The sequence below is a fragment of the Meleagris gallopavo genome, chromosome 4, assembly GCF_905368555.1.
Source record: "Meleagris gallopavo chromosome 4, MGAL_WU_HG_1.1, whole genome shotgun sequence".
Lineage (NCBI taxonomy): Eukaryota > Metazoa > Chordata > Aves > Galliformes > Phasianidae > Meleagris > Meleagris gallopavo.
In genome coordinates, this window is record NC_139407.1 from 67131055 (window position 1) to 67147375 (window position 16321).

The 16321-nt window shown below is 40.2% G+C and overlaps 2 protein-coding genes and 1 long non-coding RNA gene across 4 annotated transcripts in view; 2 read left to right on the plus strand and 1 right to left on the minus strand.

Moving 5' to 3' along the window:
* Window positions 1-16321, minus strand: part of CTNNA2 (catenin alpha 2) — a 452478-nt gene that overhangs the window by 140762 nt on the left and 295395 nt on the right. The gene's annotated exons all lie outside the window — the stretch shown is intronic.
* LRRTM1 (leucine rich repeat transmembrane neuronal 1) lies at window positions 2617-8321 on the plus strand. Its single transcript, XM_010710583.2, has one exon. It carries the CDS (start codon window positions 3514-3516, stop codon window positions 5077-5079), a length of 1566 nt encoding a protein of 521 aa, XP_010708885.1. The 5' UTR covers window positions 2617-3513; the 3' UTR covers window positions 5080-8321.
* Window positions 10601-16287, plus strand: LOC146544551 (uncharacterized). Its single transcript, XR_014883265.1, has 3 exons — window positions 10601-10976; window positions 11430-14390; window positions 15486-16287. It is a non-coding gene; the product is annotated as an uncharacterized LOC146544551 (long non-coding RNA).

Consider the following 16321-nt stretch of genomic DNA (forward strand, 5'->3'; position numbering starts at 1 on the left):
AAATACAGAAGAAAACCAAGTTTACAAAGGTACTTCAGGGCTAAGCTGAACATTCACCCATGTTTGTCTGTTCAGATTCCCATGCCCCATTTCTTGCACTTGGTCATCACTGCCTCAGCATCACAGCTCCCAACATACTCTGAGGTCTCTAGTTTAAAAACCATCTGGATTGTTTTCTACAAATACATTTTTGGACAAATAACAGCAAAGTCTTTCATGCAATATAGCTCTTACAGAGCTGTGAGATTTTGCTTAGGTCCATTAATTCTGGGTTCCTAATTCTAGTTGTCAGCCTTCCAACTAATGCTAGATAGGTTTTCTACTGTCTGTTCTAATTTCTACCTCTGGTAACCAAATGATAATAGATTATATGCCAGCATGGCAATAGGCAGATTGGTTAGGACACGAAATGTATCCCAGGCGATTGCAAGAACCATCACAGAAAAAAGAATTCAGTTCTTCACAGTGATGTATCATGGAGTTTCATCTCTTAAAGTGAAATGCTTCATTTTATACGTAGTATTTAGATGGTAACTAAGAGATCATTATCGTCATCCGATTTGCAGAAAATGTCAGCTTTCCTTGAATACAGAATGGAAATTTTTAGGGCTAGTTCGGGAGTTCTATGCCCAAACCTTTAAATGGGAGAGGGCAGTAAGATCCACCTCAACAAGACTTACAGGGTTGCAGTTTTTACGGGATACAACCTCCATGCTGTGAACCTTTGTTCAGCATTTATGAACTTAAAAATAGTGTTGTTTTTTTTTCCCCTACTAATTGCATCAAAATATTTGGAAATGTAAGCTAGAATGCATTATTCTTGCACAGAGGTGTTTTCAATCACTTCTCCTGCTTCTATGCTCTTTCTCTCTGTTCTGTCATTGCTTTCCCTCCTGCTCCTGTGTATTGAGAAACAGAATTAAGGTGTACTGCAACCAGTGGACACTTGCATAAACAGCCTGCTTTGAACGATCTTGGGAGAGGGAGAACACATTTGGCTCTCTTGCCTTACTACAACATACAAGAGGTTCATACAATATTAAAGCATCACATTTTTCTTTGAGACCCCTGAAATGTGAAAAACAGAAGGATGTGAATGAATAAACCAGATTGGGAGCATTAAAGAGAATCGATTCCAGGGTTCTGAGACTGCAGACTGACTGGTTAACATTTGTCATTTATTTAAGAGTGGTTTGAGCAAATACATTCGTAATGAATCTCTTTCAGTGATTTTTTATGAACGAGAGACTAAGTTTACCAAGACTTCTGTAAAACAACTTCTACTGCATCAAATTACTGCATTCCTTGATCTACACCAGCACACACACAGACAGCAGCCAGTCACGCTCACATACATGCAAAGCTCCAGCATTCCGTACCTCTGCAAGAAATACTTCAAAAAAAGAAGACTTAAATATTAACATGGCTATGAAAAAGAAAGGAAATGTAACACTTTTGCCCTGCCTCCAGTACTTTGCAACCAATCTTGGCTTAAGGAGAAAATCAGCACTATCTTCTGCAATACTTGTATTTCCGAGAGAAACTTCTTCACAGAGGATTCATGCAGGATCGTGAGCTGTCAGCTCTGATCGCATTCATCAACACACAGCCTTTAGATTCTATTTCATAACAGGAAAAGAAGATGGCCAGCGTTTTCCTGACAGAAGTAAGTATTGTACGTTTTTCAGTCGGTAAAAATTGGAGTGAGAGCTCATTGCCGATGCATTTCCCATTGATAATGAGGGCTGCAAATTACCAGGCAAAAATTATTTTGGTGCACGGAACAAAAAGCAACACAATCTGCAGAACTTAGGAAGTGATTGGGTTTTCCACCCCTTCTTTGCATGCATGCTGCTGACATGGTCAGAGTAACCTATATGCTGATCTGATTCTGAACGCACGGTATTCTTTATGCTGCAAGAATAATAGATAGTTTTGTGTGCCGTAGCATACACTGCAGAAAAAAAAAAAAAAAAAAAAAAAAAAAAAAAGCAAGCCTTTAGGAAAGGCATGTGCTGAACACACAGAGAATATGCAGGATGGAAAAAGACCAAATGTAATTAAAGCTTATAGGAAAGCAGACGTTCCTATTTGCAGAGCTCTGGCTGCATTTCTATGAGAAAGAATGCACAGAATTTCAAATCATCCTCTATTTAGACAATGTCAGAATAAAAACACATTCCACCCCCCCTCCCCTCACCACCCTTCCCCTCAACCCCAAAGTCTCCGAAAGGCAAATATCTTCAGATTTACAGAGAAAAAGCAATCCGATGACACTGCTTTACATATTCCTTCCCAAACCAAGAAATCAAGTATCTCCCTGTCCCCGGCTAATGGTTTATACATTCAGACTTTAAACAAAAGCAAATAATAATAATAATAATAAAGAATCCTAATTCTCAAGCTTCCTACTTAGCACTGCCTCGCTGTTGATGATTTGTGCAGCTGTGTGTGCGTGCGTGTTTGAGAAATGGAGAGATAGGCTTAAAGTATTTTCCATTTCATCAAAGAGCATATATTACTTTCCCGGTTCGCTCCAGCGTTTGGTTTTATGCCCACCCCTTTTCCATCTGCCCATGTCTGAGATGCACAGTGCAGGCGTACAATCATGAGCAGCTTACGACACTCAGTGAACACTAGGTGCCTCTGCATGCTCTACCAACATACTGCTCGGCTGAAGGGAAAGGATTCTTGCTGTCTCTCTGCTCTAAGCATCACCTAACAAGCAAAGCGAACAAAGAATGGGAAATAAAGCTACCCTTAGCCGGTCAGTGAATGCATGGTAATCTCTCTATGGAGTAAAGGTTGTGCCGGTCAATGGTCGTTGCAAATGATGGACATTAAACAGATTGCCAAATCCTGTGGAGTCGTTAGTAAAGAGTTTGGAGTTTTTTTCACGCCACAGTGTTAACTGCAGAGAAAAGGACAGAGGGAGAAGGAGAAGATCAAGCTCATGCACATAGTTCTGAAACTTGCAGGTCCTAGGAGTCAGCTAAAAGCTAGCTGGACAAGCCTTGAGCTCTTTGAGCAGAAGCGAAGTGAGACATTGTGAGCTTGCCAGCCTTGCACAGCTCTGAAAGGGACCGAATTTGTAGCACAGAGGGGTCTTTTTTAGCTCTGCATATAATTAGTCCAAACACAAAGGAAGCAACTGAATGGAGGTTGTCACTCTCTGGAAAAGGGTGGGTAAGACACTTTTTAATTAAATTCTTTCATGAAGAAAGATTTTTTTTTTCTTTGCTGCAGCCTTTAACATGAACAAAATCACTATCATTTTACCTTTGAATGTCTGTGAACTTTAATGCTGCGCAGCTCCTGCATGCTGTAAAGTGAAATATTTGGCTCTGTGTTTGTTCCGTTTGCTGTTTTGCTTTGGTCTGGGCATTTTTGTTGTTGTTGTTGTTGTTGTTTATTTTCTTTCTTGTTGCTGTTTTTCCTCTTAAATAAAATATGATGTAGAATTTGAAAAGATTCAATGGACATTCTCGAGCATATTTGGAAATATTCTTGCTAATGGATTTCCTTCTTATCGGTCTCTGTTTAAACTGGCTGCTGAGGAAGCCCCCGGGGTTGATATTGTGTACGCTGGGTATCTTTTCTAAAATGCTTCCAGCCGTGAATAGTGGGTGTCCACAGCTATGTCGGTGTGAGGGCAGGCTTTTGTACTGTGAATCACTGAATCTCACAGAGATGCCTCGCAACCTGTCGGGCATGATGGGCTTGTCTCTGCGGTACAACAGCCTTTCAGAGCTGCATGACGGACAGTTCACAGGGTTAATGCAGCTCACGTGGCTCTATCTGGATCACAATCACATTTGCTCAGTGGAGGGGAATGCCTTTCAAAAATTGCGGCGAGTTAAGGAGCTCACCCTGAGTTCCAACAAAATCACCCAACTGCCCAACAACACGTTCCGACCCATGCCAAACTTGCGCAGTGTGGATTTATCGTACAACAACCTGCAGTCGCTGGAGCCCGACCTATTTCACGGGCTGAGAAAACTCACGACTTTGCACATGCGGTCAAATGCCATCAAGTTTGTGCCGGTGAGAATTTTTCAGGACTGTCGCAGCCTGAAGTTTCTAGACATAGGATACAATCAGTTAAAGAGCCTGGCTCGAAACTCTTTTGCGGGCTTGTTTAAGCTCACCGAGCTGCACCTTGAGCACAATGACTTGGTGAAGGTGAATTTAGCCCACTTCCCCAGGCTCATCTCCCTGCACTCGCTCTGCTTGCGACGGAATAAAGTCACCATCGTCGTCAACACTTTGGACTGGATATGGCAACTGGAAAAACTGGATCTCTCTGGCAACGAAATCGAATACATCGAACCTCACGTCTTCGAAAGCGTGCCTCACCTCAAGTCCCTGCAGCTGGACTCCAACCGGCTGACCTACATCGACTCGCGCATCCTGGACTCCTGGAAGTCTCTCACGAGCATCAGCCTGTCGGCCAACACCTGGGACTGCGGCCGCAACGTCTGTGCCCTGGCCTCATGGCTGAGCAACTTCAAGGGCCGCTACGACAGCAACCTGCTCTGTGCTACACCCGAGTACGCGCAGGGCGAGGACGTTTTGGATGCAGTCTATGCTTTCCACCTGTGTGAGGACACAGTCGACCCCACCAGTGTCAACACCCTGTCCCCTGTGACCAACAACAGCGACCAAATGTTTGGCTACGGCTCGGCCGCCGCCACGGCCTACGTGCCGGAGGCCGACGAGGAGCCGACGACGTACGCCATCACCGTGACGCTGCCCGGCGAAGGTGCGGAGAACGCCGTGCAGATTCACAAGGTGGTGACGGGGACCATGGCACTGATTTTTAGCTTCCTCATCGTGGTTTTAGTGTTGTACGTCTCTTGGAAGTGCTTTCCAGCCAGCATAAGGCAGCTAAGACAGTGCTTTGTAACACAGCGCAGGAAGCAGAAGCAGAAACAGACCATGCATCAAATGGCTGCCATGTCAGCCCAGGAGTATTATGTTGATTACAAACCCAACCACATCGAGGGAGCCCTGGTGATCATTAATGAGTACGGATCTTGCTCCTGTCACCAGCAGCCAGCGAGGGAGTGCGAGGTGTGATTTGCCTTGGGGATTTACACAGTGTGCAACCAAATAGCGGCGCGCAGACGGGGAGAAGAGTGGGGGGTTTGTGGGGCTTTGCTGAGGATTTCGCGGGCACTCCTCTGCTGAAATCACAGGAGGAGCTGTCGGCAGAACTTGATATTTTAGCTTTATCATGTCTTAAAATCTTCAGGACAGCCAATCTTAAGATTTCCTATGCTAATACTCCCTTTGAAGATCTGTCAATATTCAGGAAACTGAGAGTGTAAAAAAGGTACTGATTCTTGATCTTTTGTAAACTAAGGAAAATGTTTAAAATAAAAAAAAATAGCATTTACAGTTTTTACAGACTGGTGTATATTACCTGAATTGTTCCCTGTATACAAAATGCAACAGTTTAACCTTTTTTTTCTCTTCATGCTGAGTGTTGAACCGAAAGCCTGGGAGCAAAGAAGCCACGTAAAATAGGCTGATAAAAATTAACCCAATGGCTTCCTGTTGTAATTAGCGCACATTCACTTCCATCATTTTACTGGTGATATGAAGCATGACACCAGAATTCTATTTGTGTTCCTGCACTACCTGTAACTGGATGTTAGTGCAGCCTCTGCACTCCAGAGGGGCTGAAGTTCTGCCCATGCCCCAGGACTGGGTGTCAAAGGGGTTTTTAAGCACAGCTCACCTGTATGTTGCTGTAAGAGCCATAAAAACTGCATCGTAACCCCTAAAAGTAATTTTTTTTTTAAATCAAAACAGATCATATTGCAAAGTCTTGTAAGAAAACGAACAAGTGAAATGCTGCTGAAAAAGTGCTAGTCATCGTCTTTTTTAAAACAAAAATATGAGAGAACCCTAAGTGTAAGGGCTTTTGCTAGCATTTCCTACTTCTATGCTTGCTCTGAGTTATGACCAGAGCAAAGAAACCTTTGCTTTATGCACTGTAGAGCCACACTGAGAGGCAAGCAGGAGCAGATCAGTGCTCAGCGGTGCAACCTGTGTCTGTGAGTGGGACAGAACTACCCAAGCATACTTCTGGATTCTTTGGCATATGCTAGCAAAGCTCGCCTTGTGCCCCTCACTGCCCTCACCAAGAAAACAGCCTGAAACCCCCATGGAGGCTGAAAGCATAGGAACCCTCCCTACCAATGACTGATCCATGGGATTTATGGGTATGAACTGTGATTTGATAATGTAGAATCACACGGCTGCTTTATTCTGATTGCCCTTAAATAAAGGCTTCCTTTCCTGGTATTTTGGATTTTTCATTCTAGTACATGAACAACCTACTGCTTGATCTACCAAACAACTCCCCTCATACTAATGAAGGTGAGGCAGTTTTATAACACCAGGCAGAGCATCTTGAATTTCTCTCTATATAGCATAACATGCTAATAAAATGCTGCAGATAGAGAACCAGGAAACATTTTTTTATGCTTTGTACATATTTCCCTATTCCTAAGATGCAAGAGAGGAAAACTCCAGAAATCTAACAGAAATTTTAATAGAACATAGGGTTTTTTTTCCTTTTTTTTCTCTTTTTTTTTAATAGCATCCAAGTGCTATCTACTCTTAAAAGGTTACAGCAGTCTTACAAAGAAGAGATTAGGCACAGTTCATGTAATTTTTTTACTGCATAGCAGCTTTTTAGCTGCTAATTTTAACCATAAAGAGTGAGCTTTATATTTTTCCTAACTGACACTATTTTTAAGGGTCAAAACTTATATCTTCCTCTACTTCATATATACATCACTCTGTTTAATATTAAATATGAGATAACCTTCTAGTAAAAAAAAAATTGTATTTAAAGAGGCTATAATGTTATCAATGAGATCAATGAGAATATGCATTGGGAGAGGATTCTTCAGGGGAATTTTAATAAAAATAGACCTTTTAAATCAAAGCCACAGAAAAATTACCCCCAGGTTTGAAACAAGCTGTCAAACTGGCCCTTTATCTGCTTAAACAACTGTACATTTCTGTTTCTTTGCCTCAAACACACAGGTGCCTGATCCATCCCCAAATTCTCAATATAGGACCTCTCAATAGAGGAACTTATGAGCATAGGTACTGTAGTTAATGGGAGAAATTATGCTGACTGAGACCAGAAATGTGTATTTTCCCCTTTAAATCCCTCTCTGAAATCAACACAGATCTAAGGTTAACTTTGGACTACGTTATACGTTCCTCAAATCAACATCCAGCACTGCAATCAGAAGGACTGATTACAGCTAAATGCCAGAAAGCTTCCAAATCCAACCAAGATGGTTAACATATTTTCTACATATGGTTAAAAAAAAAAAAAAAAAAAGGAAAAAACAACAAACAAAATCTTTCTTTACATAGGACCCCTTGTTACTCAAAGGAAATGTATTAGTGCTGTTATGTTTTTGACCCTGTAAATCTGATGCAAATCTCATATTGACAAATAATTATCCTGTGCTTGTATTTCTATGTATTTTTTAGCATAGCTGTGAGTTGTATTTTAAACACACCCCCAAGGAATGATTCCTGTTGTTTATTGGTGTTAGCAACCTCAAGCAAAGTTTGCAAGATGTGAGCAATTCCACCTTTGCAATTTATTCACCCCGTGCTTCATGCTCGAGTGACAGCTTGAGTAAACTGAACAGAACATTTGGCTTTTAAGGGGCATAATTCCAGAAGTGAGGGCAAATTTCAGTACTGCCTGTTGCCATTTCTCCTGGAGGGAGGTAATGACCACCAACGGCTTGCCACCCCAGCAGGATGATGGATGAACCCTCCATGGAGAGGATAGCACTTTATTAAACTGCCAAAAATGAGCTGTTTCACAATCTTCATGCAAAAATCTTTTATAACGGTAATGTCTTCTAGAGACAGCCTCCTGATGATCTCCAGATATCTGGATACTCATCTACTGGTGCAAAGACTGCCACCTGTTCCATGGCACAGAGGTGCTCCGTTGCCTGCCCACATTTATTCTAAAAGTTGATGTGACAAAAACATGGATAATAAAAAGGACGCAAGAATTTCATTTCAATTCAGCTCTTACAAACCCAGTTATTCATCCTGCAACTGGCTGCTTGCATTGGTAGATATGAGAAGTCTTCTATTTGTAATGTATTTATGGCAACTGCAGGAATACATTTTCCCCTCACTATTTCTTTCAGATTTCATGTTTACCAGCTGTCCAGACATATGTCATTCCTCCCTCTTTTGATCTCCTTACCCTGGCTCACTCTATGGCTCCAAAAAAAAAAAAAAAAAAAAAAAAAAAAAAAAAAAAAAGAAGAAGAAAAAGGGGAAAAAAAAAAAAAAAGGTACTTTTGGGGTTTTGGGGTTAGCTTTGACAGTCTCTTCTTCAGATTATTGGGAAATATCAAAGGAAATAAAATATTTTAAATAGTCCCCTTTGAATGTTCCTCTTAACATGACTAATCTGCCTTTTATAATTAGGTAATTAACATTATTTCTATTACTATTTTTTTTTAGTCTTCTTAACATACAAGACAGGGTGAAAGGCATGAGAAAGAGCCATCATTTTTGAGGATGGTAACACTATCAGTGTTATAGATCTCTAATATGCAATCTCTTGCTGCTAACATCAATACACACTCACAGTGCACCCAGTGATGAAGGAACTGTTGCTGTGTATGCTATGAATGTATGTAAGGGATAATTTCTTTTCTTTTCTGTCTTTTTTTCCTTTTGCTCTGTACTAAAAAAAAAAAAAAAAAAAAAAGTGATATGAAACCACAGAATCAATGCTAATGTATCACATTCTGCTTCTGGCCTGAATATATAAAAATACAAAGAAATTCTGTGTTAAAGCTGCAAATTCCATCCTTTACCATGCTGTCTGAGTACTGCAGGGGACTAGGGCAGTGTGAAAATGCAGCTCCATGCTTGGGTATTAACTGCCTTGCACATGGGTGCAAAAATCATTACTGATACCTAAGGATATTTTTGTATTCTGTAGTAGATGCTCTGTGATTCTATGGCAAAGGTGTTGAGGGGTACTTGAAGTGCATCTAGTTGGTTGTTTTCTTTGGCTCCAGTAAAAAGCCCCTCGTTTGCTTTTGAAATGGACTAAATTTGTTTCTTGAACATGTCTGGTTCTGCATTAACAGCAAAAGGATGCTCTGAATACCCCTTCCCTCCTGCTTCTCCAGTGGTATTCAGAATGGCAAATAAGTATTTAATAAGGAAGCTTATTAGTAGTGCTTGATAATAATAATAATAATAAAAGAAATGAAGAGGTGACAAAAAATGAGACAAAGGACTGGAGAACTGAAAAGGAAATGAAGCTGTGGTTTGGCTTCCTCTGCCTTTTCGTTTGAAAGATGGTAAATCTAAAGGACCAGCACAGATGAAAACCAAGACCAAATGTGGGTGAAGAAAGCAGTTTTAAAATCTGTGCAAGCAGGGATGAAACAGCTCCTGGAGAGGAAGGCACCGCAGCAAACAGCTCCATTGAACAAGAAAAAGAAAAGGAAGGGGCAAGGGCACAGATGAAAGGGAAGATGAAACCTGGTGAGAAGGCGAGGGGACTGCCACACACGCCAGGTAAATGAGATTTCTCAGTGCCTTCACCTCCCACATGGCAAGGGCAAACAGCATTGGTTTGAAGAAGACACCCAGCCCCTCTCTCTCTTTCTGTCTTCTCAAAAATACACATGTTTTGACATGGGTTAGTGGGCATAGTGAGGATGTGTTGATGGTTGGACTTGATCTTAGAGGTCTTTTCCAACCTTAATGATACTATGATTCTATGTTTGTTCGCTTTTCCACTGCCTATTCCACTACTTTTGCTGGCTGGACTTCCTATCTACCCTCAGCCCAGCTCACCATGCGCTTTCTAGAAAATAAGGCTTTTATAACCAACTTATCTCATTTTTTTCCATTCTTTAAGAAAAACTCATTTATAGAGAAGGGGATGGTGAGCTTCAGCAGATTCTGCTGCTAAATACATCCATGCTCATTCTCCCTCATATTCAGCCTCTGTATTCATAGCTATTAAGACAAAACATATCTGAGGTATTTTTGCTGGATCCAATTTATCTTCACTCATGGAGGTTATACTTTTCCTGACCTCCTTGACCCATTCTAATATTAACAAATTGAGCATTTATACAGGTTCCTTTCCAAACACCAAGTTGATTAGGAATTTAGGAAACGTTGGTGATTTAGAGATTAACCTTTTACAGAATTACTGACATAAACCAGAGCTATTAAGCTATTAGGATCTGCGTAAAAGAAAGCCAACAGAAAAGCATATTTAGGGCCATGTAAAAGACTTTCCATCCACCAGTTTACTTCTTTTTTACAGCAGAGAAATCTGATGAAAGGAAAGGAGTGAGCGCAATCCATCTCTAAAGTTATCTAGAGGGAAGCAAGGCTATAAAAATATTACAGAAACCAAGCAACAATCTTCTGCTGGCATGACAGAGCCTGTAATCGGGTGGGTGGCTGTGAAGAGCCAAGCTGAATGCTGCAGAGCACTGTAATTTTATTGCAGTGTGGCTGCTTTAAAGCAAACCCATTCGCAATGAAATCTGTACTTCCGTGAGAACATGGCAATTGTTTTTGTTATAAAGATAACGTCACTTGTTGGCATTCAGAAGCAATTATTCAGCCTTTAAGCCAATTACTGCTCCAACTCGCCTTTGCTGGTGTGACAGTTGGGTGAGAGAGGCAAATGTAGCAGGCTGCAGTGGCTAAAGAACAGCATCGCGTGTGCCTGTGCTTGGCAAACAGCACATAATATGCTGCTAAGGCACTTTTTATTTTAAACCATTTTGCTGCTCTCGTGTTCTTCACATCCTCACGCAGTAACTACAGCCAGAGATGTCCTTCAGCATGGGTGCTATGGGAACCCAACCGATCCCGTGCCGTGACTGAGCTAACAAAGCCTAAACCCGAGATTTCAAAGGTAATAGGTGAGTATAAAAATCGACTTCATCACAGAATTACCATTTTGAGCACAGCAGATTTATCTGATTGGCATGCTTGGAAACTAAGCTCATCTGCAAAATTTGCTCTGGCCTTTTTTTCAGACGCACTCTTGTCCTAATTGTAAACCAGAGCACGGCGCCGGAGAGAGGACTTAAAATTGTATTTTCAGTAAAATCTGAGATTTAAAAAAAAAATAAATGCATGGACATATCAAACTGATTAAAAGGGCTTATCCAATGAAGGTGATGCAGCTTATATATAATAAATCTCAGTAAAGCAGCACACCTCTGTACCCTAGTGGTTACGAAGAGGTATGAGCAAGCATCCTAATAGCTGAGGGACTCAGGATGAAAACAGATTGCTGTATCCTTTAAAATATATTAATTCCCTCTAATTTTTTATTCCAGATTAACCATTCTCCCATTTTCCATTCCCAGAATTTCACAGACAGAGTGAATCAAAGGTTGGTGGGAGGGACGCCCTGAAAATCCCAAACTAAACTGCAAGGAACAGCCCACAGCTGCAGAATTCCAGAGATTCAGATTCCTTTATCAGCTGCCAGCCTTGTGAAACGTATCTGCAATCAAACCTGTTTGCAAGCTGAGAGCAAATCATGCTCCTGGGATAAACCCAAACCTGCCTCTAACCCAATGCCTCTGCTGACAATTTGGCTTGCCAAGAGGTCTGGTAAATACTAAAAAAACAAAAAACAAAAAAACGTTCACAATAATGAGATAAACAGCCTTGGGGTTTTTTGCCCCCTTTTTTCAAACTTCGCTCCATCCTAAAATTCATGTTGACAAAGAACTGACTTCTCTAATCCAGATTATTTCCCAAAGCAATTTTCCGACAGCAAACAGAAATTTGTGGCTACTGCTTGAAGGTTTGCAATCTTCATATTAAAGAGGCAGCCACATGCCAAATGTTTACCTTTATTTCATGTAAATATCACTCCATATTGGACATTCAGTATTTCTCTGCCTGCATTTGCAACTGCCTTCATCTCCACACCCATTGCTGCTGTCAGATGAATTCCCCAAACAACTGCTTGTGATGAATTTAACATCTAATTGCTGTAAACTAATAAAGTGATTGTGAGTCCTATGGCCCTAACCATAAAGAAATGATAGAGACAATAAATGAGTAGAAGAAATGCATCAGAAGTTCACTCTGGGGAAGGAAGAAGGGGAACCCACTAAACCAAAAGACACTGCATATGGTGAGGCTTAGGGCTGCAGAAGGCGAAAGGCATTGAGCATCAGCAGCAGAAAGGTGAATTACAAAAGACATAGGAAAACTGTGCTCAAAGAAAAGGGGACAGGTGCCCACAGCAGATGAATCAGGAAGAGAATGAGGTTATAACCAACATAAGAGACACTCGTCAGGGGATAGCAAATACCTGTGGCAATATTAAATGACATACTGAGAACAAACAAACAGCAATTCATGAAGTCCAATTAAAGCAGATCCTGAGCTTATTTCCCTACTGTTGTGTCTTTGTGCTTTGGTGGTGGTGGTGGTTTGTTTGGGGGGTATATTTTTAAAAATCTAACTATTTGTCATCTGTTATCTTTATCAATGATATCTTTATCAATGACATAGACAGTGGGATCAAGTGTACCCTTAGAAAGTTTGCAGATGACACCAAGAAAAGTGCTGCAGTTTACATCATAAAAGGAAAGGATGCCATCCAGAGGGACTGGATAGGTTTGAAAAATAGGCCCATGTGATCTAAATGAGGTTTAATATGGACAAGAAGGGAAATTTAGGTTAGATGTTAGGAAGAAATTATTTCCTGAGAGGGTGGTGAGACAAAGGCACAGGCTGCCCAGAGAGTCACAGAATAACCAAGGTTGGAAAATACCTCCAACATCATTCAATCCAACTGTCCACCTACTACTAATATTTCCCTACTAAACAATGTCCCTTAGTACAATATCCAAACATTTCTTGAACAAGAAGCTGTGGATGTCCCACGCTTGGAGGTGCCCAAGGCCAGATTGGATGGGGCCTGGGCAGCCTGATCTGTTGGGTGGCACCCAGCCCACGGCAAGGATTGGGACTGCATGGGCTTTAAGATCCCTTTAAATCTAAGCCATTCTACGATTCTATGGCTATGCACAAAACTAGACCTTTGATTTTTGCTTTATGTATAAATATGCCCAATTAATAGTTGTACTTCTTTGATGGGCAGCATGTGCAGGTTGAACTAAATTCTATTCTATTGGTTTTATGCATATAGTTCCCTGATTCCAGCAACTGTAAGGGATTGCACAGTTATTCTAGATAGCAGAAAAAAAGACCTTCCCCAAAATGTCCCCCTAAGTTGTTTTTTGAAGTCACATTTCACGTCTTTCATAAAAAAAGGGAGATGAAAAGTTCCCTATTTTTTTTTCTCTAGATATGTTTTCCTGTTATGAAGCACAACCTAGCCCCAATCTGTCATTTTTCATTAGCAAAGGAGTCAAGTTATGGCTGTTAATGACAACTCTTAATGAGAATTTGATGAATAAGTTCTGGAAAATCAAACTTGAAACAAACACTGAAATCTACATCAAACCTATTGTTTTCAAGTAAGTGAGACGTTAGTAAATGGGAAATAAAACTTAGAGATTTTAAAGAAACAAACTAGTGCATTTAAATTGGCAAATCGTTAGGACAAAATGGTGTTTACCAAGATTAAAAACAACACCAAAAACCGAAACAACAAAAAAGAAAGTGCAAAAATAAAGTGGAGGAGCTGCTAAACATGCAGATTTCTAGTAAGTGTAGCTGTTGCACCAAATACTTACTCTACCTTGAACCTGAAAAGAGATTATCCTAATGGACTGATAAATCTTAAGCAGTAACTTTTAAGTTAGTTTAAAGATCCGTTAAAGTCTGTAATATCATACAAAAGGGATGAATTGACTGGGCTTTTGTGCAATAAGGGCAAGCTTCTCTATTATCCATTATTTCTTGCATTCCTTAACTTTGAGACTGCCTTAAGTGACATAAAAGCAGAAAATTTTCTATCTGGATGTCCAAAGATCTTTATAACAAGCTCATCTGAAAGATATTCAGTCTCCCGTAAGCAAGACAAGGTCCACGATCATAGAAAAATAGCTAGGGACCCAAAGCTATAGTGACTTTTTACTCAATACAGCAAAACAGGGAGTGCAGCTTGCTCCCAAGGCCAGGGCTGCTGAATCATCCTGGCAACAATCAGGAAATATTTGACAATGCTTTTCAAATGACAGATTACTTATGCTGCAAAAAGTAATGAAAATCAGGAAGATGTGAAGACGGACTTCCAAAACCTGAAGATTGCATAAGATTTGATGGATGAAATTCTCAATTGTCAAATACAAAGCAAAAGATGCAATAGAAGGAAAGCTGTTCATGCATGCCATGAAAATGTAAGTTATATGCAATATTTAAAGAACTATTATTCTGGATATTGCATTGAAAATCTCTGCTCAGTGTGTGGGGATTAAAAAAAAAAAGAGAAAAAAAAGAAAGGTTAAATAATATCTAAAATGTATGCACAAATGAACAGCACTTTAGAAATTAAATAGATTGATATTATTCTGCCTTCTGCTAGAAAATCGTCCCTAGCTCTGTTAAGCATAAGCTATGAAAGGCTATAAGTGGGTGATAAAGATAAGCTGCTGGCAAGTAAAAGGAAGAAAGATTTGGGAAAGTTTTTGTAAAAGGAGAGGTGCAAAGAACCTGGGCATTCAGCTAAAGCACAACAGCAAACCTTGTATCCATTCCCCCTCTAGTGGCCAGTCCACACAGGGTTACTGCAAAGAGAAAGGCAACACACAGGTAATTGATTTTAAAGCAAACACATACCTGCTCTTTTTCCACTCACAGCATTATGTGACTTCAAATTATATTACTGTTATTGTGCTACTCCTCATTAAACTGCCTGCTGTATTCCTTCCTTGTTGGTTGTCATTAGTCAGAGCCAAAGCTGGTTTACAGCAGAGGTAGGATTTTGTGATACGCTCATACTAACCTCCAAGAGAAGGATATGGAGTGTGACAGGGGCCTGTGTACACTTTAGCAACAGAAATATTCATAAAGTAAAGAAAAATAAGCTTTGGAACTACTTGTACAAGACACCTACAAAAAAAAAAAAAGCATTAAAAAAGGAACAGCTGTATAGAATTGGGAACAGGGAACGAATTGAGTCCATCTACCTTTAAAATCTTTTGGATTAAAAAAGGTGCTCATTTAGGAACAGTGGCTGGGATGAGGCACACTGTGGTGTGGACATGGCCTTTTTCAGTTCCCAGTCATGGCCATATGCACATGAAGAAGTTGAGGCTGGAGGAGACCAACCCAACTCCACGTTTGCAATATACAAAGGTTGTCCTTGCTCTGATAGAGCTTCCTCTATCTTCTATAGGACATCATTTAAAATCATTTAAAAAAAGAGACATTTTTTTTACCCATTTCTCTGCATAATGCAGTGTAAAAGGCCATGTTTTGTTTCCATCTTTTAGCAGTCCTACCCAAGCACTTCTGTGGACCAAAGGAGATGCTAAGCTGGATGAACAAAGAGGAGGAATGAAATCAGAGCTGTGCTCTGATTCTTGAAGAGATAATGCCAAACTGCTCATTGGGACTATTTGTGTTTCTTTTTTAATTTCCTCTCTTTCACAAAAAATAAGACAGAAGAAACCTGGTGGCTTGGAGCAGAAATGAGCACTATTCGGTTGCATTCTCAGGGAGCCTGCTATGTCCTCAAGCTAATAATCTCCATATAAAGGTTGTGGTTCATTGGAAAGGCAAGAAATACCATGGGATTATGCTTTTCTCTTGTAAAATCTTTCCACCACTTAAGTTTTTCAACCTCTGCTTTAAATATCATCCTTAGGAGTGTCCTTTTGTTCCCAATATATATTAATTAGTGTATGGGACAGACAGACAAATTAAGTAACCCTTTCTACAAATGATTTGTGAAGAAATTACCCAAGAACATGTTTCTGATTAAAGCTCATAACACACCAATCACACGTGCAAATAACTGAATAAATAAATTAACACTATATGTTATTGCACTGCTTTTTTTCTGGGTTGTTCTGAAATTACCAATTAACCATTGTAGGCTGTGCCTTTCTGTACCTTACAGTGGCTTTTGGTGAAGACCAAATTCTAGTTTAGATGGAGCTCACAGCTGGCATTTTCATGTTAATTTGAATACGTTGTTACTAATTTGTTCAACTGAAACTAAGGAATAACACAATAAACAAGGCACAGTTTGACTTCTCGCATCTTAAATTAACAAAAAAAAAAAAAAAAGAACCCATTTCCAACGTGTCTTAATAATTTTACCTAA

Coding starts and splice junctions, on each gene's coding strand:
- LRRTM1 (XM_010710583.2), top strand. CDS start 3,514: ATGGATTTCCTTCTTATCGGTCTCTGTTTAAACTGGCTGCTGAGGAAG.